Here is a 26,767-nt window from a genome sequence, read left to right as displayed (position 1 = left end):
CTCAACTACAATAGGAGGACACACACAACCCATACAAAGGACACAGCTGGAGTACCTGGCTCAGATGACCAGGAAGACTGCACCACTGGGAGCCACAGGACATCTACTATATAAGACCACTCTACTAACACCCCACGGGAGACACAGCAGCCCTACCTAATACATAGAAACAAAAACAGGGAGGCAGCCAAAGTGGAGAGACAAAGAAACATGTCCCAAATACAAGAACAAAACAAAGCTCCAGAAAAAGATCTAAACAAAATGGAAACAAGTATTCTACCAGACACAGAGTTCCAAACATTGGTTATAAGGATGCTCAGTGATCTCAGAGAGAACTTCAACAGAGAGAAAGGAAACATAAAATTGGAGATAGAAAACATGAAAATAACCAGTCAAAAATAAAGAATAACGAAAATGAAAAATACATTAGAAGGAATCAACAGATTAGATGAAGCAGAGGATAGAATCAACAATTTAGAAGATAAGGCAGCAGAAAACACCCTATCAGAACAGCAAGAAGAAAAAAATAATTTTAAAAAAAATGAGGATAATTTAAGGAGCCTCTGGGACAACATCAAGCCTAATAACATTTACATCATAGGGGTACCAGAAGGAGAAGACAGCAAGGAATTGAACACCTATTTGAAGAAATAATGACAGAAAACTTCCCTAGCCTGGTGAAGGAAATAAGACTAACAAGCCTAGAAAGCACAGAGAGTCCCAAACAAGATGAACCCAAAAAGGCCCACACCAAGACACATTATAATTAGAATGGCAAAGATTAAAAGCAAAGAAAGAATCCTAAAAGCAGCAAGAGAAAGGCAACTAGTAACTTATAAGGGAGCTCCCATATGATTGTCAGGTGATTTCTCAACTCAAACTTTGCAGGCCAGAAGGAATTGACACAAAATATTCAACATGGTGAAAAACAAGGACCTACAACTATGACTTCTCTACCCAGCAAAAATATCATTTAGAAGCAAAGGACAGATAAAGAGCTTCACAGAAAAGAAAACGCTAAAGGAGCTCATCACCACCAAACCAGTATTACAATGACTCTTAGAGGGACTCCTTTAAGACAAAAAATAATTTAAAAAAAAGAATGATAAAATGGCAGTAACTACTTATGTATCAATAATTACTTTAAACATAAATCCATTAAATGCTCCAATCAAAAGATAGGGTGGCTGAATGGATAAGAAAACAAGACTCCTACATATGCTGCCTACAACAGACTCCAGATTGAAAGACACACACAGACTGAAAGTAAAGGAATGGGGAAAAGATATTTCATGAAATGGAAAAAAAAAAAAAAAAGTTGGAGTAGCAATACTTATACCAGACAAAACAGACGTTAAAACCAAGGCTATAACAAGAAGAAGAAAAAAAAAAGGCCCAGTAATCCCACTTCTGGGTATTTATCAGAAGAAACCCAAAATGCTACGTCAAAGGGACTTGTGCATCCACATATTCATTACAGCATTGTTTACAATGGCCAAGATGTAGAGGCACCCTGGGTGTCCAGCCTGGGTATCCAATGGATGAATGGATAAAGAGGAGGTGGTTCATATATATAATGGAATATTACTCATCCATAGAAGGGGATGGGTTATTGCCATTTGCAGCAGCATGGATGGAGCCAGTGTGTACTGTGCTAAGTGGAGTGTCAGACAGAGAAAGACATGAAATGTGATTTCACTTATATGTGGAATTTAAAGAACAAAATAAACTAAATGTAAAACAGGCATCTGTTTACTCATATATAAAATAAATATAATAATACAACTTCCTCACTGAGTTGCTGCAGGACTTAATAAAATACCTTAAAGAGCCAGACAAACTCCCTGGCACATTAGCAGACACTCAATCACTATTAATGAAATAAGTTACTTATAGATCCCTTAGGATACTGCCTGGCAAATGGTAAGCATTATATAAGAATCTGTTAATACATAAAACAACTGAGCACCTTTCCAACCTTTCCAATGACTCTTAACCATGCTATACAGTTCCATGATCCAGTAGGAATGTCGCAGGCACAATTTCAGCTTTTTGAGAGGATGGACTAAAGGACACTAAAAATCTCTTTGACTCAACTTCCTATCAGTCTATGATTCAGAGTATTTTGGATTGTGGAGCTTACACTTTAGGAACAAACACAGCCTGCCTCACAAATACTAACATTATAGATTAATCTGTATTTTTAAATTTAATAAAAACCAGAGTTTATATTGCAGAGCCATAATGCACTTCTAAAAACATAGGACATTTAAAGAAATTCTTTCTTGTTGACACAAACATAATTAAGGAGTGGAAAATTTCACTAGCATGCCTAATGGTAAACAGTTGACATTCTTAAAATCTCATTCTCTAAATCAATGTCTTCTAACAGACTGCTTTTATCATCAAAGCTGTACTCCATTAACTTCTCAAATACTTCTCAAAACAACGTTCTGTTGCTGATTTAAGAACTAATTTTTGTCTCAGCATAAACTAATCTCCAACTAAGTAAATATGTGCCTTCATAATGTAGCCAGCTTCTCCCAATACTCATGCACCTGACCAGTAAAACAATACCTAACAAGCTTGCAAGAATTAAATGAGGTATTAATGCAACATTACTTCTAAACTGCAAAGTACTACATATGAATGAGCTTCTCGTGAACTGTATGTATCCTTAGAACACCAATATTACAAAGAACACTAAAGGTGTTCTGTGAATACCAGGCTACCTAAGGTGTGTATTAGCCTTTCTTTTTGAGGATACACACCGCAGATTACCATTAAAGGTGTCCTACATGAAAAAGTCTGCTAATATGAACTCAGCACTTCTTAGATGTAATTAACTGGGGAGCCATTTTACTTGATTTTTGGAAATCCAGTGTTCTGGAGAAAACTGGATGATATCATATTGCACAATATCAACTATTATGTTAGCTATCAAAATATTTCTTCTGAAAAACAGTATTGCTAAATGGAAAGAATATAAAAATATACTTCCTGCCTTGATTAGGACATATTCAAATTGCTTTACTAAGATATTATCTTTAAGATATTTTCACATGGCTCTCAAAAATATAATGTGCTATAACAATTCAAGGAATATTATTCTTTTTAAAAGTATTAACTGGTAAAATCACTCCAGATAATTCATAGGCAAATAATTTGAAGTCTTTGATTTGCAAATGGATAGCACAAGTTATTTAATTCCAAAATGTAATGAAAATTTTTGAAGGCCACAACCAAAAGGGGCTAGGAGCTGTCTGATCAATTTCCAAACTCTTGACTATTTATTATAAGTTTGTCCTGGACACTTAACTTATTCCATGATGGGAATAACAGAATAAATCCTACATATATGCAAACCACCTATCTAAAATACAAAGTTCAGCACAGTGGTTCTTGTCTTGTGGAAAAACAGACTTTTATTTTTTAACTTGAAAAGTTCTTAAAAGATCACCTGGTTCATTCCTCTCATTTTTTTAAATCAAACTGAGGTCCAGAGAACTACAGAGAGGTTGGGCTCGTGCGCTGTTGTGTTTTAATCTACACTCTGCTGGCTGTTACATGCTCACATCATGTGCAAACCGTTCTAATGTTTCCCCCCACATTTTAAAGAAAAATTGTCTGCAATGAGATAACCTAAAAAAAGGGGCTAGCTATAATTTGTAAATGTCACTTGTGGGGTGTTGGAGGGATCGCTGAAAAGAGAAGCAGTCATCTTCCAGAGAGGCCGCAGGGAAATGATCTGCTCAATAGAGCTGCCTCTAAGCACAGACCCATGAAGCAAAGCAACAGAAGGGATTCATTTATGTACTGACGGTTAATAAGTGATCCAACCAACTCAGGGAGGTCAACATTAGCTATCACATAATGAGCACCTGACAGTGGCCAGCCCTGAAGCATACCTAATCCTCAGAACAGTCCTTATGAGACAGATGTTTTCTGCCAATTTCACAGATGTGGAGATTCAGTTCCCCAGAAATTTAGAAATGTGTCATGGTCACCCTACCAGTTAAAGTGTTGAAGTTGAGATTCAAACTAAATTCTGTCTGCTCAAGACTAGGATCTTTTAGCACAGAAAGTGAAACACAAAAAATCTACCTAGAGATAACCACAACTAAAGGTTCTTAGCCATCCAAATAGGAAACAAAGCATATTTCAAAATGTCAACAGCTGGAAAAGAAGACAGTAAATAGAAATGTCTTAAGGGTCTGCTATGGACCACCCACAGAGTGTACTGCTTGAACTTGAGCTGTAGTCATCTAGGATTTAGGTTTTTCTAGACATTTAAAAGACAGTACTTAAAAAAAAAAATAGAGGTTGAGGAGGAGTTAATTCACACAGTCTGGCTCAAAATCAAAGGACCAGCCTCGGAGCCATGGTTCTGAGCATGGTGTCCATCAATCAAGGGCACTGCAATGGAAGAGCAAGTAAAACCTAAAAAGAACTGTTTCAGAAATGCCCCTGCGGGACTGAGAGGACAAGGCATCAGACTGGTGCCAGCAGTTGTGGCCAAGGACAGTACCCTAAACTTGACATGGGAAATATCACAAGAGACTTGGTGAGGCCACGAGACAGACACTCAAACTTATGCCTGGGCGCCAGCAGTCCCAGCATGTCCGGGGTGAGCAGTGAGCAGTGGCCGAACTAGGCCACCTCCAGCCTCAACAGCTTCAAAAGACATCACCACTGTGAGCCACAGCAAGAGTGGAGGAAAAGGATGGAGTCCATGTGAAAGCCAAGAGCAGACAGACAGCTGAGAGATTCTCCTGACAGATCCCAAGACAGACTGGGAGGAATGTGAAAGGGATGCATTTCCTGACTGGCGAGAGCAGCCTGGTGCACAGTGAGAAAACGTTTCGCCATTTGCACCATGACTTTTTATTTAAAGGTCACACTCTTTGTTAAAGAAAAATTTAAATATCCAGAAACATTGTTAAATACTGATTGATTTATTTATATATTTAAGCATACTAAGTATGAAACAACTCAGTAAGAGTTTTAGAAATAAATTATTTCATTTTAGTTCTCAAAAGCCTTCCTTTAGAATAAGTGTACTTATAACATATACTTGGGGGGGCAGTTTCACCTTACAGGAGGATACCTTAAATTTCTCACTCACCATTAGATCTGGGGTACAAGAACCTCCTCTTTCCTTGTTTTCTTCCAACAGGATGCATGGCGCATGATAAGCAAACCAAATGTATTTAAGATGGGAAAATGTCTGGGAGAACTGTGTGAATGAACCTGACATCCTCCACAGCTAAGGCCTGCTCCAACAGCTCTTTTTAATGTCACCAGGAAGAGAGGCAGACTTGCCTTCTCATATGTACATTAGCTTCCTAATAGTCTGCTCAGTGACACACTGAATTTTTTTCTCCTTAAACATCTACCTGCATAACTGTTATCATTCTTTCAGGAATGCCATTGCTACTTAAAATTTCAAAACCTCAATTATAATCACCGTTCTTTAATAATAAAGACACCAGCCTACTCACTGACTTTGACACCTTAATGACTAAGAGAACAAAGTCTTGAAAACTAGACTACATAAAATATACTTAAAGTAAGCACATAGGAGTTTTTGTTTAACTGTGATGAAATCATTTGATTTCAGAATAAAAAATTCTTAAAACCAAATTCTGAAATCACTAAAATAAAAAAAAAATCATTTTATGTGTTATACATGTATTGTTTAATGGCAATATAGAATTTGAAATTATTCAAAATTGATATTATCAAAGAAAATTTTGTTTCTCTTTTTAAAGAAAAAATCAATTATGATTAAAATAGCCAAAAAAGCAAAATAATTCATATGTTTCATTAATATCAACTCTGAATGGTTTTTCCTTATATTCACATAAGGAGACTTTATTAAAAGCATTAAACTTTTCCTTTTACTTACAAAAGCTCAATAATTCAAAAGTTGCATAATCCCACTTATTGAGTCAATAATTTAGTTAGAAATACAACATTTATAGACAATCCACTTAAAAATGAATTAAAGAGCAGGCTGAAAAGTAATAAAAAATAACAAATATAGTATTTTATTTTTTCCATAACATGTAAAGAGGTATTTTTGCTGCAACAGTATTTCTCATTAAAGATGAACCTATATTTTATAAAAATAACCTATTTTTTAAAATATTATATCTGTAGCCTATTAAATTGCAAATCCAAGTATTTCACAATTAGACCCATATATAATTCTGGAGCACAGCCCAGAAAGCTATTGCTGAGGCCAAAGCTCTAGTTACAATCATCGAAATCACTGTAAGTTCTTGCAACATGGAGAAAAATACCATTGTCAAGAGATAGCTTAGAATTTTCTCTTAAATGTAAAATGTATCCATCATTATAAATAAAGAAAACAATCCTAAAAGTGATTTAATAATTGAGCTGTGCTGTCAACCATGAACCTAAATAAAGTTACTCTAGTAAAGAATACAAATTAGGTAGAAGCTAATGTTTATCTAAGAAGTATCCAATAAAAAAACAAAAGCCGCAGATAACTTCAGTCTAGAATTAATGTATACACAAGAGTTCACAGAATTGGGGTCTGTCACCCTATCCCTGCCACTCTTTACAGGGCAAACCTCCAAGTCCTAGTGCACCGAGTTCAATCCTAGTTTACCGTAACTGCAGCAAGTGCAAAATGCACCATATTCGCAGAGGCTTAAAAATACACCCTTACTGGGGCCAGCCGAGTGGCTCAGTTGGTTAAGAGCTCGCTCAAGAGTTTGAGCTCTGAGCAACAGCGGTTCGAGTCTGGCCCGAGTTGAGCAGCCGCTGAGCTGCCAACAGGTGGCAGGAAAAAAAAAAAAAAAAAAAAAAAAATACACCCTTACCAAAACATTTACAATCCAGAACTCAATTAAACACAAGACATCATAACCATTAACACAACATTTAAAATAAAGGTGCGCCTCTCTACTTCTTTAAGAAAATCAGTTTAGTGAGTATATAACCCTGATTTCCATAGAGACATATAAACTGACAGCCTGAAATATTTCTAGAAATTACACTAAATGAAACAAAACAGAAGTCACAAAAGATTAAGATTAAGGAAGCTAGACAATCTTCTAAATGCAAGACAGGAAAGTATTCCTTTCAGTTCACTAAAAACTTTTTCCTCTCCTTGGCTATGGCACAAGCGATGTAACTTTTTGACGGCTTCTGGAGGAAAGTATTGAGGGCCATACTTCAGAATGTTTAAGACCATCAATGAATATGAGCTCCTTTGTATATTTACAGTATTTTAGCATTTTGGCAAGAACGAGCATCCTATCCCAGGCACCTTTGAGTTGTTTATTAATCATCTCTGTTTTTCTCATACAGTATCAGAGCAAAAATACCCCCAACATATTCCTGAATAACTTGTAGAAATGGAAATGGTTTTAATTCCAATTCAGTAATTAGACATCACTGTTCAAATACACTTATGAAGCTATTAAAAAAGCATTAACTATAGCTTACCAATTTTTAAGATATACATTTATTACCAAAACTTATATCAAAGAAAAAAAGAATGTAAAGTTAAAATGAATCCTTTGATTCTTGAAGAGTACATTAGACATGACAAGCTTAATTAATTCAATCTGTGCCCTTCATCAGGCAGGGCCACCTTGTCAATGATAGGGATTGTTTTACATTGTGTCATAATCCTTAAAAATTACTATTTCAGTTACCTTGGTGAATGGGGAAGTCACTAAGGTAGAAAAAAGTCTTCCTAAAATATAAGAGTCTACATTTTTCCTTTGGTGAATATTGTGTAGTAAGTATAATTAACTCTTCAAAGATTTTAGATATTTAATTACATCAGTTTTTTTTACATAATTTCATTTTTTCATTTGAAATACTTCAGCCCTAGATATAGAAGATGTAAGAGGTGTGAGAATGAATCTATACTAACCCTTGAAGTTGATCTCGCCTTATTTAAAAAAAAAAAACAAAACCAGACACTATTTTAATGTATATGTGTGATTTAGTCTCCTCTAAATCCAGTTAAAACACCTAATTATGCATATCAGTTAACATTAGTTTTTTAAGTTATAGTTATTCTTTCAACATAAGATATAATTGTTAATTTACTCAACCAATATTTACTGAATGGTGTACTCTTTACCAGGCTTTTCCTCCTAATAGGGAAAAAACACCCTTTAATTTCACAAATGTGAAAGCCCATGTAAAATAACATAAGGCTAGATAGAAGCTTACTTTTTAGATCCAAGCGTAAGAAGGTACTGATAGGCAGTATATGCCAAGAGGGTTAAGAACCTGGAATTAGATGAGGAGATCTACAAGACCCAGCCTGGCCACTTCCTAGTGCAAATTATGTACCTAAGTCTCAATTTCCTACTTTGTAACATGAGGTTAATAATACCTTCCTTAGTTCTAGAAAAATTTAAGGAAAAAGGGTCCTTGAAAAAGAAATGGGAGAGGTAATAAAAGGAGAAAGGACACATATAAAAGTAGAGAAATCAACTCAAAATAAATAGATTGACCGAATAGTCTTTCTTGTGCCCTTGAGTAGTTGCAGGGCTCAAAACTTAGTTAACAGCTCTGAACTTGAAACTGCCCTGTGAATAAATTCAAATCCCACCGCCAGCGTTTATCTTTCCCATATGTTTCCTTTGGTTTTATTTTGCCACTAAACTCCTTGAGGGCAGGGTCCATGTTTTATGCATATTTGGACACACATGACACAGCCCATAGCAGATAATAGCTAATTTAATATTTATTGAATGATAGCTGCATTTAGGTCCAGAGATATTGTTTTTTTTCCACATGTAAAGTCAGGCTACTTGGTGGAAACATTACTGAGCCTTATGACTCATGATATTACAGATGATGCCTCAATGATGCATTTATTCCAATGAAAGTGGGAACACCACAGGAATAACGGTTTTGCAATAATTCAGTTAGAGAAAGGGGAGGAGAGAATTGAGACATCTTATGGCATGTGGTAGTATAGGCATAACCGATGCAAAGGCAGTTTATACCTGACTTATATTACAACCAGCACAGAGCAAGACATGTTAATGAAAATTGTATAGTTTGTAGTCTTGTTTGTAATTTTTTTTGGCTTTGTGCTTACTTAGGAGTAAGAAACGTATGATTTTCAGACCTGATTATGTGTTTGCATAATTATATATATATATATATGTTAGTGATATTGCAATATATTTAAATCAATATTAGGAATCTGTAAGAATTGTTTTCTCTATATTAAGGATGCAGATATTATTCAATTTTGATAAAAAACTGCCCCAAACTCTACTCATAAACATACATGGGCAGAGCTGGGAATAGATGAAAATGGAAGGGTATTCCTGGAAAGAGAAATGGCAGGAGCAAGGGCATTGCAATAGGAAATCCCAGGAACCACTGAGAGCTGCTAAAGGACAGTCATGGACATCCAGAAAGACAGGGCGGAAGCCCAACCAGAGGCTCTTGACTAGCATAGTAACAAACAGGGAACTTTGTAAATAACTGAAACTCCTGAAGACTTCTGAGCAGCCCCTGGTATGATCAAAGTTGTCATTCAGGAGGATGCATTTAGAATGAAGAGCAGAAAGCATGCAGGTCAGACCAGGTAGGAGAGTGTTACATTGAAAAAAGAGGATGATGGACAAGGCACAGGAAATGGAAGTCAACAAGGCTGGGGAAATAACCAGATGTGAAAGCACAGAAAAAGAAGATCCCAAATTGACATGAATTAGCTTACAATAACAAAACTTGTTTACTTATGAAATAGTTCAGTCTTACAAAAATATCTGGAAAATAAGAGAATAAACATCTGTGTATCCAGCACCCTGGTTAAGAATTCAAATACTAAGCACCCTGATACTTCTCTCCCTCATCCACTTCTGTCTCTGACCCTTCTCAGAAATAACCAGCACTTTGAATTCAATATTTATCCTCCCCACGCATCTCTTTATACTTTTGCTCTACATGTTTGCACCTCTAAACATATGGTATAGTTTGAAGATTTTTTAACTTTATATGAACGTGTCATAGAGCATATCATTCTGCAAAATGCATATTTAACTTATTATCACTGAGATTTGTCATAAATACACTTTCTCTGTATAATATTTCATATGTATAGTTATATATAGTATTTCTTTTTTAATCCATACTCTCATTTATTTACTCCTGATGATGAATGATATACATTTCCAAATTTTGCTATTACTATTACAGTAATTTTGCAGGAAACATCTTGCTTGGTACAAGTACAACACTTTCTCTAGAGTCCAAACCTATGAGTGAGATTACTGGGGTCCAAAGAATGTGTATCTTTACTAGACATGGACAAAACACTACCCAAAATGGTTCTACCAACTGTTGCTCCCACCAATAGTGTATTAAAGTTGTCCAAGTAAAAAATTTGGTATTGTCTGATTCTGATAGGTGAGAAAATTTTAATTTGCACTTCCATGAGAATAGGTGGTATATGGTATGCTTTTTGCCCTACTTGTTATGGTGCACATGTCATCAATGTTAACATGAATTAATTAATCTTGTCTATTATAGCCTGCATTTTTTTTCTCCTGGTTTAAGAAAGTCTTCTCTAATTCTGATGAAAAAGTTCTTAAGAGTATATATACTGAAAGCATAGATAATTAGGTGAATATAAAAACATCATTTGTTAAAATAACTCAGGGCATAGTTATATAGACCAACAATTTAAACAATTCTTAAACTGAAGTAAAACATGCACTGTATGTCAAAAAGTAACTAAATCAAGAAACAAAGAAGTGGGGAAAAATATACACAAGTAGGCGAAGTATTACAGGACAGATTCTGATGAATCTCAAAATGGACGAGATTAATTTCTTTAGAATAGAAAGTCCTTATAGTACCCCTTAGCAAATCCAAGACTGCAGATTAGAGTAACAATGTGAAGCCACTTTACCCATCAGTTTAGTAAACATAATTACAAGAACACTCAATGCTAATGAGAATGAGGTGAAACAACAGCCCTCACCTACCACCTGGAGGGAGAGAAACTGAACATTTGGGGAAAGCAAGCTATCTGTACACATAAGCCTTAAAACAGTTCAAATAATCTTTTAAGCAAATAATCAAGACTACAAGCAGTGACATATTCATAAAATATGATCATCACAGCATAATACATAATTCCAAAAATGGAAGATCTCAACTTTCAACATCAGTGTGACTAATAAACTATGGCACATCTATAAAATGGATTATTATGTAACCACTAAACATATGATTTACAGGAAATGTTTATAATAGGTAAACATTTATGCCAAAAAGAGGTGCAGTTACATACATACACAGTATCATGTCAACTATTCAAAATGCAGAGAGAAAAGAAGCTCAAAGGCTCATTTCCCCAAATGTCCAAAGTGCACACATAATACTTTAAAATCAGAGAATCAATATTTGAAAATAATTAAATACTAGAACAAAAGAGAACAACACCTATGGGTACTTCCTATGCTCCATATAACTAAGGATATTCAAGTCACACTAAGATATTAGTAATTCTTGTATCAGTCTCAAGACTGAACAATCCAAAACGTATGAGACAATGAACATATATGTCATCACTAATGGAATAGTTTTAAAAAGCTACGTCTTGGTTAAAAAGGCAGTAAACTATTTTCTGATACTGGATATATAAGGGATTTGGAAGTGGCATCATACTTTAAAAAACAGCCTGGCTTTTTTCCTTGGCTTTTCTGAGAAGCATGCTCAGTGACCCCGCATATTCTCCAATCACAGCTGCCCAAACCTGAGAAGACTGAGTACTTGTCCAAAAGGTAGCCCATCTTCACCTGCCAAAAACCTTGGACTCCACAGCTTGGTACAAAAGTTGAGATGGGCAGATCAGGTTTGTCTGATTTTGGAAAACTAGAGTTTAAGGTAGTGAGTAATGTGCACTGAGTTTAAAGCTCATAAAGTGAGGAAACTAGAAGGCTGGATGGAAATCACAGCCCTACCTAAAAACAGAAGTGTTCTGCACACACTTATCATTATTTACTATATCTACTAGCACAGAAGCCAATTTATTAATATAAGAGAATGATATATAAATATTAAATATAAAATTAGAGAAACAGAGATAGCTAGATGGACGAAAAACACTTTGTGAATATTTTATGCCTAAGAAAGTTGCAGAATGTGTCATTTACAAAGTCTCTACACTGAGGTTGTAACAGTAGATTGCATTAAAGTATGAAACAATCTTGGATCTAGTAGAAGAAATATATTCAGAAGATTACTATAAGAACAGAAATGCTCTGATTTGAATGTTTCAATTTCAGGCACACACATATCGAGGTTTAGAAACTCATAGTAAACTAAACCTTGAAAATGTAGCAAATGTAAATGATATATACATTATCAAAAACCAACTTTTCTTCAATCACAGACTACATGTATTGGAAAAAACGGCAAGTAAGTTACACCTCTATATTGTTATTCAAAATGTTTTATCAAATAAGCTGGCTATCTTGGTTGCAAATTTACCCAAGTATTTAATTAAAACTATCATAAATTTAAATACCTAATCTTAACATTCAGACATACCATTATGTCAAATGATTTTTAGAATATGATATAATTCTAAAAATATTAAAGTTCAGCTCTCAACTTATTCCCCTGTGTATATAAATTCACTGTAGAAATTCCTCATGGCATTTTCTACCTTTATTCAGAAAAACTTAAGTTGCATATCTGACAGACTCATTCTGATGCTCGATTTTCTAACGTGTGTGTGTTGTTTTTTTTAAATAACATGTGCACACTGATGAACAAAACATCCACAAACACCTAAATCTAATTCAAAAATCTATGTAAGTCTGTGAGTTATAAAGATCAGTCTTGCTGACTGATTCTCCAAAGGTAGCCACTATTAAGAGTCTGCTAAGAGTTAAATATTTTTCAGAACCATTATCTTTATACCAGTTACTTTTATATTAGAGCTTAAGCTATTTCAGATGTGACTGCTAGAACTACAATGGACCACATTTCTTGGCTGATAACTTTTTAGGATATTAGTTCTGAAACACTAAGCATCCGCATATGCACAGCCTAAGTTACTATACAGCTCATTATTTATTCTTTGCTCTGAAAGTTTTTGAATAGCTCTTGGCAAAAGCAATAAAACTCAACCTAACATATAAAATGCAATCATCCAAAACAAAGTTAAAATGATCTGCTACAAAGGCATACTAAGACAAATGAGAAAAAAAAAAACCCAGAACCCATTTTTTGTCCTTAAACTTATAACAAGCCAAAATAACCATATTGTTTTTATCTAATGGTTATATGCTTAAAGAACATTTTTTTCTACTTTAATTAATATCAGTTTCCCAAAGATTGTTCCATTCCCAGATACCTAGATAATGCAGGCCATAGGGCTGGCATTCTACAAATATCTGTTGAATGTATTTACATATTTCATAAGAACCAGATGTCATAACGCAATTAAAGTAAGCCCCAGAAGCAAATAATACTACGATGAAAGCAGAAGTTATAGAACATTTATGCTATATTTAATCACAAAAATATTTCATATTGTTAAATGGTTTTTAATAATGTACATATCATTTAATTTGCTGCATTTTCAAGGTTTAATTTACTAAGTTTCTAAACCTTGATATGTATGTGCCTTACACTGAACCACTCAATCAGAGCAGATCTGTTCTTACAGTAATCTTCTGAATATGTTTCTTTTACTAATAATGGATTACAGACTCTAGATTCAAGATTGTTTCATACTTTAGTGCAATCTATTCTTTTGTTTGTTTGTTTGTTTGTTTGTTTTTTAGCTGAGCCATCCTGCTACCTGTTGGCAGCTCAGCGGCTGCTCAGCTCGGGCTGGACTTGAACTGCTGTTGCTCAGAGCTCAAACTCTTGAGCGAGCTCTTAACCAACTGAGCCATTCGGCCGGCCCTTAGTGCAATCTATTCTTACAACTTCAGTATAGACTTTGTAAATGACACAAACTATTTCATATTCTCTAGGTACTTGTCAGTAAATATTAATATGAAGGACAGTTTTCTAAGGTCAGAATTCCCTTTAAAAGCAACAGAAGCTCTATTGTATGCACACATAGATTAGGAGAACTGAGATTATATAAAAACAGCATATCAATTATTTCAAGTCCAATGATTATAGACTTTCTAAGAGTTTGCAATCACTTTCTATTTATTTCTGACAAAGGAATTTCATCATGAACATTGCCAGATGAAAGTGTTCATAAAAACATTATTATAAGGTTACATTCAACCTGACCTGAATAATATCATCAAAAGAAGAAATGCACTTTAAAAATTCTTGCTACATACAAAGACTATTGATAATGACAGTTTTTTATCACTCTCCAGAAGCACGTTTCCATGCAAGATAATCAAATAGTTGAATGCACTATAAAATAAGACTCCAGGTTAACATCAGAAGTTGTTTATATAATAATAAATGTGCTAGGCATTATGTGTGTGTATATATATATGTGAGTGTGTAAAACATAATGAGTACTTACTTCATACAAGGCACTGTTTAAACACTTTATCAATAAGGTTATGGGAGGCTTCATGAATGTAGCAACGATGGTATAAGTCTTGAAAATTATCATGAAATGGATGAATGGGAAAGATCCAGGAAGACCACCTAGTCTAGAACTCTACTGCTCGAAGTACGGACAGGCCTGTGGGTCAGCAGCAAAGGCATCCCCTGGGAGCCTGAGAAATGCAGAACCTCAGGCCCACCCCAGACCTACTGAATGAAAAACTCCATTTAAAAAGATTCCAAGAAGCCCCAGGAGCCTAATGGATAAGGCATTGGCCACCCTAAAAAGATTCCAAATTACTTCTGTTCATAGAAACGTTTAGGAAGAGCCACTTTCGGAAAACAAGCTGAGGACACGTGGAATAGCGAGAATATACAATAAGGACGACTGTGAAAACCACCTAACTTCACAGCAGAGATGTAAAGGCAACAGAGAATGTGATGCAAGGAATATTTTGAAAATTATTAATGTTTTTTTTATCCTCTGCATTTACATCAATAATGGGAGAAGAGGCAGATAGGGTGCATTAGTGCCGACCAGAAAGAAATGGATGAGTACAGGAGGCTTATAAGACCATAAACCTGGCAGCCACAGAGTAATCCATGTCCAGCAGAAACTCCAGAAGGCAGATGGGGATAAGGCAGGTAGAAAGTCAACACTATCCTGATCTCTTTGGGACAATGTTTCAGAGGTGAATGGTATGTCAGACAAGATGAAGAGATTGCTAAAGCCAGAAGGTCCTATTTGGGATCCTGGTAGCAGAAAGCATCCGGCGGACAAGTGTGGTTAAGCAGAGGGAACACCTGAGCTCATCTCTCCCCAGCACCTTGGCACCACCACAGAATGGATGCAACGCATAATGATTTTCCACATGTTTGAGGTGACTGGAGAAGGCAGAGCACTCAAGATAGCTAAGAGCTTGGCTACCATGTACTGTCTGAGCAGCTAAGGGCTGCCCGGGAAAACAGAGATTGGGAAGTCCATAGCATCCACAGAGACAGAAAAGGGTCAAGATAGTAAGACAGATGGTCCTGGCTGTGACCAAAATGAGACACAATGGACCAAGAGGGATATTCACACTTAAGCAGTGGATGCCTGCAGACAAGAAGCGAGCTGGCTGCCAGGGAAAAGGGCACGATGGAAGTCAATGAAGATGCCCAGGACAGTACTGGGAGACCCTCCCCCCCACACCCACACCCCCCACCACACACCCACACCCACACACACACACACACCCACACCCCATACACACACACCCACACACACACCCCACACACACACACACACCACACACCCACACCCCCCACACACACACACACACACACACACACACACACACACACACGAGCAAAGGTTGGAGGGAGGCAAAAAATTGCACAGGAACAAAGGGAAACAATAAGTTCAGTGTTGCTGGATGATAAAACGTGAGCCAGGAAAATATGTAAAATACAGTATTTAGAAAATGAAGTCGTTGGAGATTTTGACAATTGTATGTGAAGGCAAATAAGTCAAGGATGGGTGGCACCACCAACTAAGAAGAGAAAACATGAAGGAGAACGTGGATGAAGAAGTGGGTGAGAGATGACGCCTTCAGTTTTGGAACACTGGGTTAAGGCAAGTTAGAAACAAACATGCCCTCCACCCTCCACCCTCAGGACTGAGAGGGAAGCTGCGGCCAAAGTGGGCTGGGCAGGATTCACACAGACAATGTGATGGCTAGTATTAGCTCACAAGGAAAAGTTACACGAGACACAATCTCCCTACCATGAGATACAGTCAAGAAACTACAAGTAGCTGAACCCCAAGAACCTCAAATAATACATTTTTCACAAAAAGACTAAGAAATAAGTATAATATGATGAAAGTGAGTGTTTTTAAAAGCTAGAAAATATAAAAATAGAATAAACAATTTTAAAAGAACAATTAGAAATATTTTCTAGAAATAAAAATGTCACCATTAATTAAAAACTCAATATATTAAAAGCCAGGTAAGGTTATTACTGAATAGAGAAAGTATGTAAGTAGATAAGGAAATAAAAGATAAGGAAATAAAAAACTGGAGAGAGGTTTAAAAGAATGTATGTTAGAATGAGAAGCCCAAACTAATTATAAAAGAAACTCCAGAAGACAGAGAACAGCCAAAAGATATTATTTCTTTAAAAAAGTATATTGGTGTGGGTTACATGAGTGTCTATTTCTCAATATTTCTATATCATTGAAAAAGTCCAAATTTTTAAAATAAAAAGCAATTTAAAGAGTGAAAAGTGGAAAAGTAAAACTGGAACGCAAGCTAGTATTTTTAAAAGTTTAGCTGAAAAAAAAGGAAAGAGTAACAAATTATTTAAGGAGGGTATGAACAGTTTTGCTTGGATTTTATTACTTGTAATACTGGACATGACTTGAGAGTGTTTATGGGCCAGGACACAGGAGTCTCTAAAGAAGAGAAGATGGTAGACAGAATCAGAGTAGATGGAAAGGGCCTGGAGGCAAGAGAAGCTGAATAAGGGGAGCAAGTGCTGAGAGTTGGCCTTGAACTTGGGAGCACCATCTCATCAGTTCCGACTACTTTACTGACCAACATCACAACTCTGCACACCACGACACATCCCATGCATACATTTCCTCATCTGGTTGCTGATGACATTGACGTGCTCAATTTGTGTGAACTCAGTGGATCAATTTTAAATTGAATACAAATAAATGTAATTCTTGAAATTAGATTACCTGCAGAACTACTGATAAGAAGGCAGTTTTCTTCTAACTCATATTATATTGATCTGAAGTGCGATTTACTTACAGGTTCCATGCCTGTTAAATACCGACAAAGGCTGTCAAATAAAAGGCCATATGCCCAGGGCCAGCCAAGTGGCCCAGCTGGTTAAGTTAAGCTCGCTTGGGACACCAGCTCTGAGCAGCAGGGCTGCGGTTCACATCCCACATTGAGGGCCAGCGACGATCGCCCTCTACAGCTAAGATGATGAACAACAACTCGACCTGGAGCTGGGCTGCTGTGAGTCACCAGTGACAGCGTAGGCGGCAGTAGGCTGCAGTGGGCTGCTGTGAGCTATGTGAGCAGCCGGCAGCCAGCCGCTGTGAGTGGCCAACCAATGACCAGCAACCGATCTGCCTCAGCCGGGAAGAGTACAATGATCACAATACCAACGTGGGCCAGTGAAGCGACGTCCTCCACAACTAGATTGAAGAACAAAACAGCAATTTGTCTACCTGTCTATTCCCCTCCCCACAATTCCCCACAATTCCCCAATTAAAAACAAAAAAAAAAAAGGCCATGTGCCCAAACAAGAAAATATATAGATAAATAAATTTACTTATTTAAAATAATTCTGGACAGTTCCTTAGAAAGGCAAGGTAAACAGAAGGAATTTCAGGTAATTCAGGACGAAGTCTTAAGGGAGTCCTTTGAAAATTATTAAGTCATAAATATTATCACAGATTGAGCACTTCATAGTTTCTATATCAAGGTTACTGGCTATTTTTCAAGAGATGCTGCTTCTCTATTAAAAGTAAATTCATGGTAATTCTGGAGTTTTATTAGGAATCTCTTTGAGTCATCAGTACAGGGAATTTCAAAAAGATTTTAAATTTGTGGAAAGTAATCATAAATTCCCTTGAGAAATGGCACATTCATTTCAATCAACTCAAATAATGTTTCATAATTTACATAACAGCTTTGTTTTAATTTCAAGAAAGATAAAAGGAAAAGTTTGCAAGAAATTACTGCATTTATTCTAAAAATGGGCAATAAAATGGAGAAAATTACTTTTAAATCATCTGTGAAGTTTTGCAGTTACTTAAAATTCACTCTCTATGGAATTCCTACCATAGTGCAGATATTTACCTGGTCTCTTTCCACATGAGGAGACTGTTAACAGAAATTCAAGTGCCATCAGGAAGCTATGGTGGGATCAGAAACTAGAAATTAAGATTGATTTTGTATTTCTTGAAGACTTTGTTCTGTACACACTCTTTACTAAGAAGAGCCGACAAGAGGATTTAATATCTTTGACCATAAATGGACCAAACCACAAGGAGGCAGAGAGGGAGGGCTCACCCCAAAGAGTCTCTGAAGTATTTATAATAACAGCTTATATTTGTTAAGAACTTATGTGCCATGTCCTGTTTGTAAGTATTACAGATGCATTAGCTGAAACTTAAAGAACTGGGATAAGTTGCTCAAGGTCTCAAGGAAAACATTTTCCTGCCAGAGTTCCGGGCCAACGGCTTTTCCGGAACTGGAGAGTCTCCCTACAGAGCTAAACCAATCTTGGAGGGATAAAACTCCCTATACATAGAGAATGTAAGACAACTAAATTCATAGACAGCAAAGTCTCTTCTAAATTGTCAGTTACTATACAGTAAGAACTTACAGCCAATCAGGGTTGAAAAGTAAGCTCAGAAATAAACGAAGGAAATGGACAGATTTCTAACCACCTTTGAGAGGCACGCTCCCTTCCCCCTCATTCTACAAGATCAACAATTGAGACCCCAATATTAGCGCTCCCCTCCCTAGTACCTACCATAATACCACGTCTTCCCTCTTTCCGATTAGGAGGAATTATTTTTATGTGTAGATTTTGTTTCCCTAAGCTTGTAAATTCTCTTAAGGGTTTTGAAAAATCTAAGGCATAAACTGACACCAAGAATATACAATAGAACACCCTTTGCAAATACCACCAATGATAATTCTCACCACAGAAGGACAAGCAAGACAGGAAAAACAGATTGTGGTGAGCTTTTCTGAGCACGCTGCTGGACGCCAAAAGTCAAACTTACTCACCATCATATCATCATCCCATGTGACACACAACTGTGAGAATATATTTAATGCCTCATTCTGTTATTACTCGCATTTTAAGAAACCAGCCTAATAACATGTGGAGCAGCACTGTAACAATCCAGTTGAAAACAAAGTGTCTGGAATATACAAATATAAAAATCAAATTTTACTCCACCATTGAATTGACCAACAGTAACAGTATTTTTCTGATCATGCAACAAGAATTTATACCCTAAATTAATGTCATTTCTTTTTTTTAGAAAAAAAAATGTGTTAGGAATAATGTAGGTCTTAGTGACTCAAACCAGCAAGATATAAAAGAGATAAATAGGAATACATTTGGCCAAAATTCATTAAAATTACCCAAGGCACAAGGGAAACTTTTTCCCTTTGAAGGCCTACTAGTCGAAATTAATGTGCAATCATTGAACTTGTCATTCATTTAATCAACATTTATGAAAGGACTACCATGTACTACTCCATGAGATGTTAAACAAGTTGGACAGATTCATGCTGGGATGCAGCCAACCCCACAGATGCAACAGACAATAAAAATGTAAACGGAGAAGAAGATTTCAAAATGGTATAATTATGAAGGGAGAGGATGGAAGATTAATTTAGACTGGATGGTCAGGAAAAACTTCACTGAAGACAAAGAACAGTCTTCTTTCACACATGTCTCAAGTGAAACATCACTGGTTCAATATGAAGCATCAGAAACTGGTAATTTTGCTGTTACCATTATAGTCACATAAATTACAAAGGACTGAAGAATATAAAATTGCAGTCATTATGCATTCCCTAAAGTTATACATGAGATATCAATAAGGATATCTGGAAGTGGGGTGCTGCTGCAACAAACATTAAAAAATATATATGTGGAAATGGCTTTGGAATTAGGCAATGGGCAGAGGCTGAAAGAATTCTGAGGAGCATGAGAAAAAGCCTCGAGTGCCTCGACACACTTTCAGAAATACAGATGTTAATGTCTCTCCTAGTGAGGGCTCAGAAGGAAGTGAGAAACATGGTAGAGAAAACACATACGATCTCAGAAAATATCTCAACTGTCATGAACAGACTGTGGATAAATATGTGAACTTTAAATGTGCTACTGGTGAGGACTTGGATGGAAAGGAGGAACACGGGATTAGAAGCCAGAGGAAAGATGGTCCTTGTATACAGCAGCAGAAAGCTTACGTAAATTATGTCCTTCAGTTGTGTGGAGCCGAACTCTTAAGCTACGAACTTGGATGTTTAAAGGAAGAGATTTCCAAGAAAAATGTAGGTGTGACCTGTTTTTTTCATGCTGGTTATAGTAAAATGGGAGAGGAAAAAGATAAATTAAGAGAGTACAAAAATGAAAAGAATGCTGTTAAATCACCATAAGTCTACAGGAAAGAAACAGGCTGACAAAATGACTCAGCTGCAAACATGTGCTACCTTTCATCAAAAAGAAAGGAAGACTCCCAGGGTTGAGTCCAGGGCCCAGAAAGTAGAGCAGTCACATAGGTTTATTCCCAGGACTGAAGCCTAATGTAGTTTGGAAAGCACACTGGACTAATGACTCCTTTTTCCTTTCCAATTTCTCCCTTTTTGAACAGGAATATCTATAACTGCGATCCTCCGCCTGTCCCACCATTATATTCTAGGAGCAGATAATGTGTTTTCTAGTTCCACTGCATCACAGATAAAGAACTTTGTCCCAGTAAGGATCACACCCAGAATCTCACCCATACCTGAGTAAGATCATGAGAGTTGGATGAGATTTTGGACTTTGACTTAATGCTGTAATGGGATAAGATTTTTGTAGATGCTGAGACTAGGTAAATGCATTTTCCTTGCAGGATGGGCATGAATCTTTGGCAACCAGAGGACAGATTGTGGTAGGCAGAATAACAGTCCCCAAAGATACCCATGTCCCAATCCCTGGAACCTGTGACTATGTCACACTACATGGAAGATGTGACTAGAGATAAGGATCTAGAGAGGAGACTGTTCTCCTGGATTATCTAGGTGGGCCCAGTGTAATCACAGGGTCTTAAAAGTGAACGGGTGGCAGGAGAGTGAGCTACATGAGAAAGGCTCCATCAGCCACTTGTGGGCTTTGAAGATAGAGCAAGGTGCCATGAGCCCATGAGATCCGGCAGCCTCCAGATAGAAGTTGGAAAAGGCAAAGAAATGGATTCTCCTCTAGGACCTCCAGAAGAAAATACATCCTGCTGATATCCTCATTTTACCCTGTGAAACCCATTTTGGATTTCTGGCCAAAATAAATTTGGCATTGTTTTGAGCCAATAAGTTTGTAGTAATAAACATTCATTTAAAAAATTACTTTGCCCTATTTCTGTTAAGGTTTTCAATTAGTATTTTACCAGATTTGACAGAAAGCCACTTAAGCACTACAAAACTAGGTGCAACCGACCTTACTTCATTCGACTCAAATGACATCTGGGATCTGAGCTTCACACTCTGGGGAGTCACACATTGGGTAACTGCATTCCACATGTGACCAAGAAATATGTGACCCAGAAATGTGACAAATACATTCAGGTCCTCCCATGTGAATTTGTGGTATCTTGAATTTTCCAAAGCAGAGAGATGTGTAACAAAATAAACATTAAGACTGTAGTTGGACATTTAATTTTAAAAAATTACAGCACTCTTTTTCAGGTTTATAAATCACCTCTCCTACTAAATTCTATAAGACAGTCATTATATTTCCTAATATCTTCCACTAAATCCTTTAATATCGGCATTTTAGTTCCTATCATGGATAAACTGAACAAGGCTCATGCTCTTTATTTACACGAGACCAAAAATAAAGATTAGAAAATTAGATGTGTCCAGCCGAAACGTTTTTAAAGAATAGCACTACAACTGCAACAAAGCACACTCCTCCAATGAAATATCCACTGCATTTTCTCTAATTTATCTAATTTATCAAACAATAGGATGACTGTTAAAAGTTCTTATAAATATGGAAAAAGAAATTTTAAACCAAACAATTTGCATTTAGATACCATGCACTTATTTTGGGCATCACATACTATTACTATTCATTTTTTGTTTACATTGTTTGTCTGGGTAGTTATTTATTCCCATCTAACGTTTATATTCTAGGTTAAGTCCTAATCCTACACAAGATATTAACACAATTAAGAACTAAGGATGCACATGCCTAAGTAAATGAGTTGTTAGGGATACAGGAAGGCTTATAAAGATTCTGCCCCTCAAGTGCTCTCATACTAGTGGGGGAAGCAAACAGGGCGTAAGGCTAACCAACACTAGAAACCAGAGTGCAAATATGCTTTCCCATATGCCAACCGTTCCTGTTTGGAGGGGGAGAGTGCCCTGAGGAAAACAGTGTAAGGACAGGGAAATGCCAGGTCTAGAAGAGCGTTTTTATTCTGTAGGCAATGGAGAAGTCAAAAAGAGATTTCTGAGCAAAGAATGAGCATGGCACCTATGGTAGGAAGAACAGCTGGAAGCAAAGAGCGGCAGCAGGAAAGCCTACTTGAAATTAAGCTGCCAGAGGCAGATGAGAACTTGAACTATAAATGTGAGAATGAGAAACAGAAGATACAGAAAAATCAACCCTCTTAAAACATACTTTAATACCACCTGTAGCTTTTATCAAAATAATTGCTAATACAAGATAGGTGAGTGAGCAAGAAGCCCATAACACATGTTGAAATACCAGGTTCATTTATTCAAGAAAAACAGGCTTTCTGACATCTAAGATCCTGAGCCAATTCTAATGAAATAGCTAAAGTAATGCAAAATCTAAAAGTCCTGCAATTCCAGAATTTCTCAACTAAGGAAGTCATAGGGCAAGTAAAAGGGAGCAAAAAAGGTTAATGATGTAGCTTCTCAAACAGCTGAGTGGTGGTAGTGATAGAAAAATATTTACCAACCAAAAGAAATCTAATCCCTCATCTCACTTTCACTCCACCTATAATATTTAAACCAAGCTAAATAAGGAGATAAGGGTGTGGATTTTTATTTGGGTTTTCCTGTGAGGATGAGTGGAATGCAGGGAAGGATAATGAGGTAGAGTGAAAGAAAATAAAAACTCAAAGCTTTGGAGTGAAATGACTTACGAAGAATTGATTCATGAGATTTTACTCCTTATATCTTTGAAATGATCATAAAATAATATTTAATAAGTACCCTTAGGTACAACATAGTCTCACTGAATCAACAGGCGAGGGCTGGTGATACTGCCCTTAGAAGGATGATAAATTGTAACATCCTCAAAGATATAACAATAAAAAAATGTTTTCCCCTGAGACAATTAGTCATACATAATGGAAAGAAGACTTTCCTTTTTAAAATAAGTTTCTCTATTTACTAGTGTTATTCCAATACTAAAGTCTAAAAACTAGACCTAAAGCCCTCAAACACCCAAACCCTGACCTAATTTCCTTTAGGTCAATGATTACATTAGGTCCTTTCTAAGGCCTAATTCACAGCTCCTAGTAAGGATAGAAAAATGCCTCTGGAGAGAAAAAACAGAAGTTATCACAGACACCCAGTACCAAAATCTTTTTACTAATAACGTGCATCTCATACCTGAATCCCTGAACTCAGATGTCTAAAAACACAATACATGTCTTAAGAAAAAATGCAATATGTTGAACTATTTAATCCACTGTCTTAAATGCACTTTGGAGGCATTTTGCTTTAAATGAAAAAAAAAAATCATTTGATGACAAAAACAATGAAGAGGAAGAAGACCTAATGTAAATGGAATTGACATTGGTTATGGGTTACCTAGAAACCATTTTATATTTCTAGTTGATTCAATTGCTGTGTTTTACAGGGAATGATTTTATTGAGCTGCTTAAACATCCAAAAAAAGAACCAAAGGTCAACACTTTACTGCTAAAGTCAAATTAGGGGGGAAAAAATGTTTTCAAACATTCCAAGGATTAAGATTTATGAAATAAGTAAGCCAGCATTCTGTTTATAGGAACTAGGGTGTTGGAACTGTGCAAAAGGGTAGAGTGAGTAAGACAGATAAGGAGGGGAGGGAGGAAGAGTGTTGCCTGGGCCAACAAGACAAAATTTCTGCAGAAAAGAGATGTAGAGAAAAACAAAAGACTAAAGGTAGAAAAGACAGCTGAAGGAATTCAGTTACCTACAGATTTTTAAAAACCATTCTGAAATCTTTCTAATGTTACTGGTATGAAGAAACAACAATTCCTTTATTTCTTCTGAAATTCACCTCCCTCGTAACTCTCGCTATAGTTGGCTGTAGAGGTGCAACTTTTGGTTCTACATTACACATTCAGCTATATTTAACTGTTAATCTAGAACAGTGGTTCTCGGACTGAGGTTAGTTTTTGCCCCCTGGGGACATTTGGGGATATCTGGAAAATTTTCAAGGGTTACAGGTTAAGGGGGCTGCTACTGGCATCTAATAGGGTAAAGGCCAAAGATGCTGCAGAACAACCTACAATGCACAATACAGCATGCACATCAAAGAATTATCCTGCCCAACATGCCAATAGTACTAAAGCTGAGAAACACTGATCTCTTCTGAATATAACAAAAAAAACCACTCCTTGGACCTTTATCCTAATCATCTCTTTCTAACAGACATCTAATTAAAGCACAAAACAACACCAGAGAACTTATTTTTCAATTACTTTAAACATGGTGGATGGCTGGCTCAAACTACAATACACTGAAATAATATTATCAGGAGTGCAGAAATGCAAGAACTTTTTAATCCTTTTATTTCATTCTTGTCAAGCACAGCACATTCAATTCATAAAAGAAGCACCTACATGTTTTCATATCAAGGTGTTTCTCTTCTACACTCAATGTACTAAAACATACACTGACCTTGGCAAAATATAATATTTCTCATTAATGTAAAACCTTAGTAAGCAGTATTAAGAAAGGTTTATGTCGGGGGCAAGAATGAAGAAAGCCACCCAGGTCTTTAAAATGCAAAGTTATTTCACCGTTTGCTTGCAAAATGACTCAGATCATTATTACTTTTACTCATGCCAAGTTTGCTGCTTGTAAGCCTACAAGTAATAGACGGGGGAAAAAACCCCACCATTTTTCCTGCAGTCATTAAACCAATGAAACAGAAGCTTACTGAAAACAGATTTGTATAATAATTCTTTTTCATTATAACTGTTATAAAATAAAAGCAATAGATGGGAGTGCAAATGAAGATTCTGAGAAACCTTTCATCTACCTAAATACCTATAGGGTGTGGGGGTTGGGGGTTGGGGGGCAAGCAAACAAAAGAAAAACCTAACTCAGACATCTACAAATCTTACGCTGCGAATATGTTCCTAATGTAACCCTCAGTCAATACCCTGGCTTACTCTTGTTATGTTACCCCCCTTGAAACAACCGGAAAAGACCTCCATACAGCGTTTCACCAAAAGAACAATACTAAGAACAAATAAAAAGCCTCGGCGTTGTACCTGGCAAATCTCATTCATCAGAAACCATGGCAGCGGAGAGAGACTCCTGTTGTACGTACGGCGCAATCCTTTCGTACCTTCACATCGGTTTTCACCCCTCGAGTTATCTTACTGGGGCAAATGTGACCCAACTTTGGTGGTTTCCGTGTCCCCACAGTAATAAAAATCAAGCATCCAGCGTAGCCTGCTTCCTTACGCAAATATAATCAGGTAAATATAATCAGTGCTCCGTTAGCACTTACTGAGTCGCCATTGGAAGTTAACAGGAAAGAAAAATTTCAATCCCACGGAGGCCCCGCAAAAGATGCACTGATTTCACACAACGTGGCACTCTTGACATGGGGAAACCACAACCGAGACACGACACTTTGTACCAAGGGTTTCGGGAAGTGTGTGTGGGGAGTGCTTTTATTTTCTTGTCAGGAATGCCCCTTCGTCTTTATAAAGCTGAGCTAACTTCAAAGAAAAGGGGTTACTCCAGATCCGCTCCTCGGCTCCCCGCGGGGTCCACACCCAGGCACGCGCGTGAAGCTCCCGCCCCACGGCCGGCGAGTTCCCACCACCGGCCAGGAGGAGGGAGGGAGAGGACCAGGGAGAGAGGCAGCCGCCTCCGCTCCGCACCTCACCACCCAGGCTCCTGCTGGGGAGCCATCCAGGGCGCCGCCAGACGCGCCCTCGGCCGCTGTGACACGTCCGCTCCGGGTTTGCGAGCGCCGAGGGGCCCGCAGCGCCCCGCACAGCCGCCCGACCCCCGGGGCGCCCCGCCCGTCCCCGCGCCCGACCCGGCCGCCCTCACCGAGCAGCAGCAGCTTGACCTCGCGCGCCGCCTTCTCGCCATCCTCGCGGAGGTTCCGGTCGATCATCTTACTCCGCTCCACCGCCGCCTTGTCCTCGGCGCTCAGGGTGCAGCCCATGGTGCCAGGAGCGAGAGGCTGCCGCCGCTCCCTTCAAGTCCGCGCGCGGTCT

The 26,767-nt window shown here is 37.3% G+C and overlaps 1 protein-coding gene across 2 annotated transcripts in view; it reads right to left on the bottom strand.

The window, feature by feature from the left end:
- The window catches only part of GNAI1 (G protein subunit alpha i1), a 79,073-nt gene extending 52,312 nt beyond the window's left edge, over window positions 1-26,761 (bottom strand). For both annotated transcript variants that reach the window (XM_019661590.1, XM_019661591.1), the window contains exon 1: window positions 26,598-26,761. In XM_019661590.1, the coding sequence (XP_019517135.1) occupies window positions 26,598-26,715 (118 nt within the window). In that variant the 5' untranslated portion in view covers window positions 26,716-26,761. The remainder of the gene's footprint in view (window positions 1-26,597) is intronic.
- Window positions 26,762-26,767: the final 6 nt, after the last annotated feature.

Source organism: Hipposideros armiger, unplaced genomic scaffold (genome assembly GCF_001890085.2).
Source record: "Hipposideros armiger isolate ML-2016 unplaced genomic scaffold, ASM189008v1 scaffold_354, whole genome shotgun sequence".
Classification (NCBI taxonomy): domain Eukaryota; kingdom Metazoa; phylum Chordata; class Mammalia; order Chiroptera; family Hipposideridae; genus Hipposideros; species Hipposideros armiger.
Note: the sequence above shows the minus strand (reverse complement) of the source record. Positions and strands in the feature narration are given on the sequence as shown.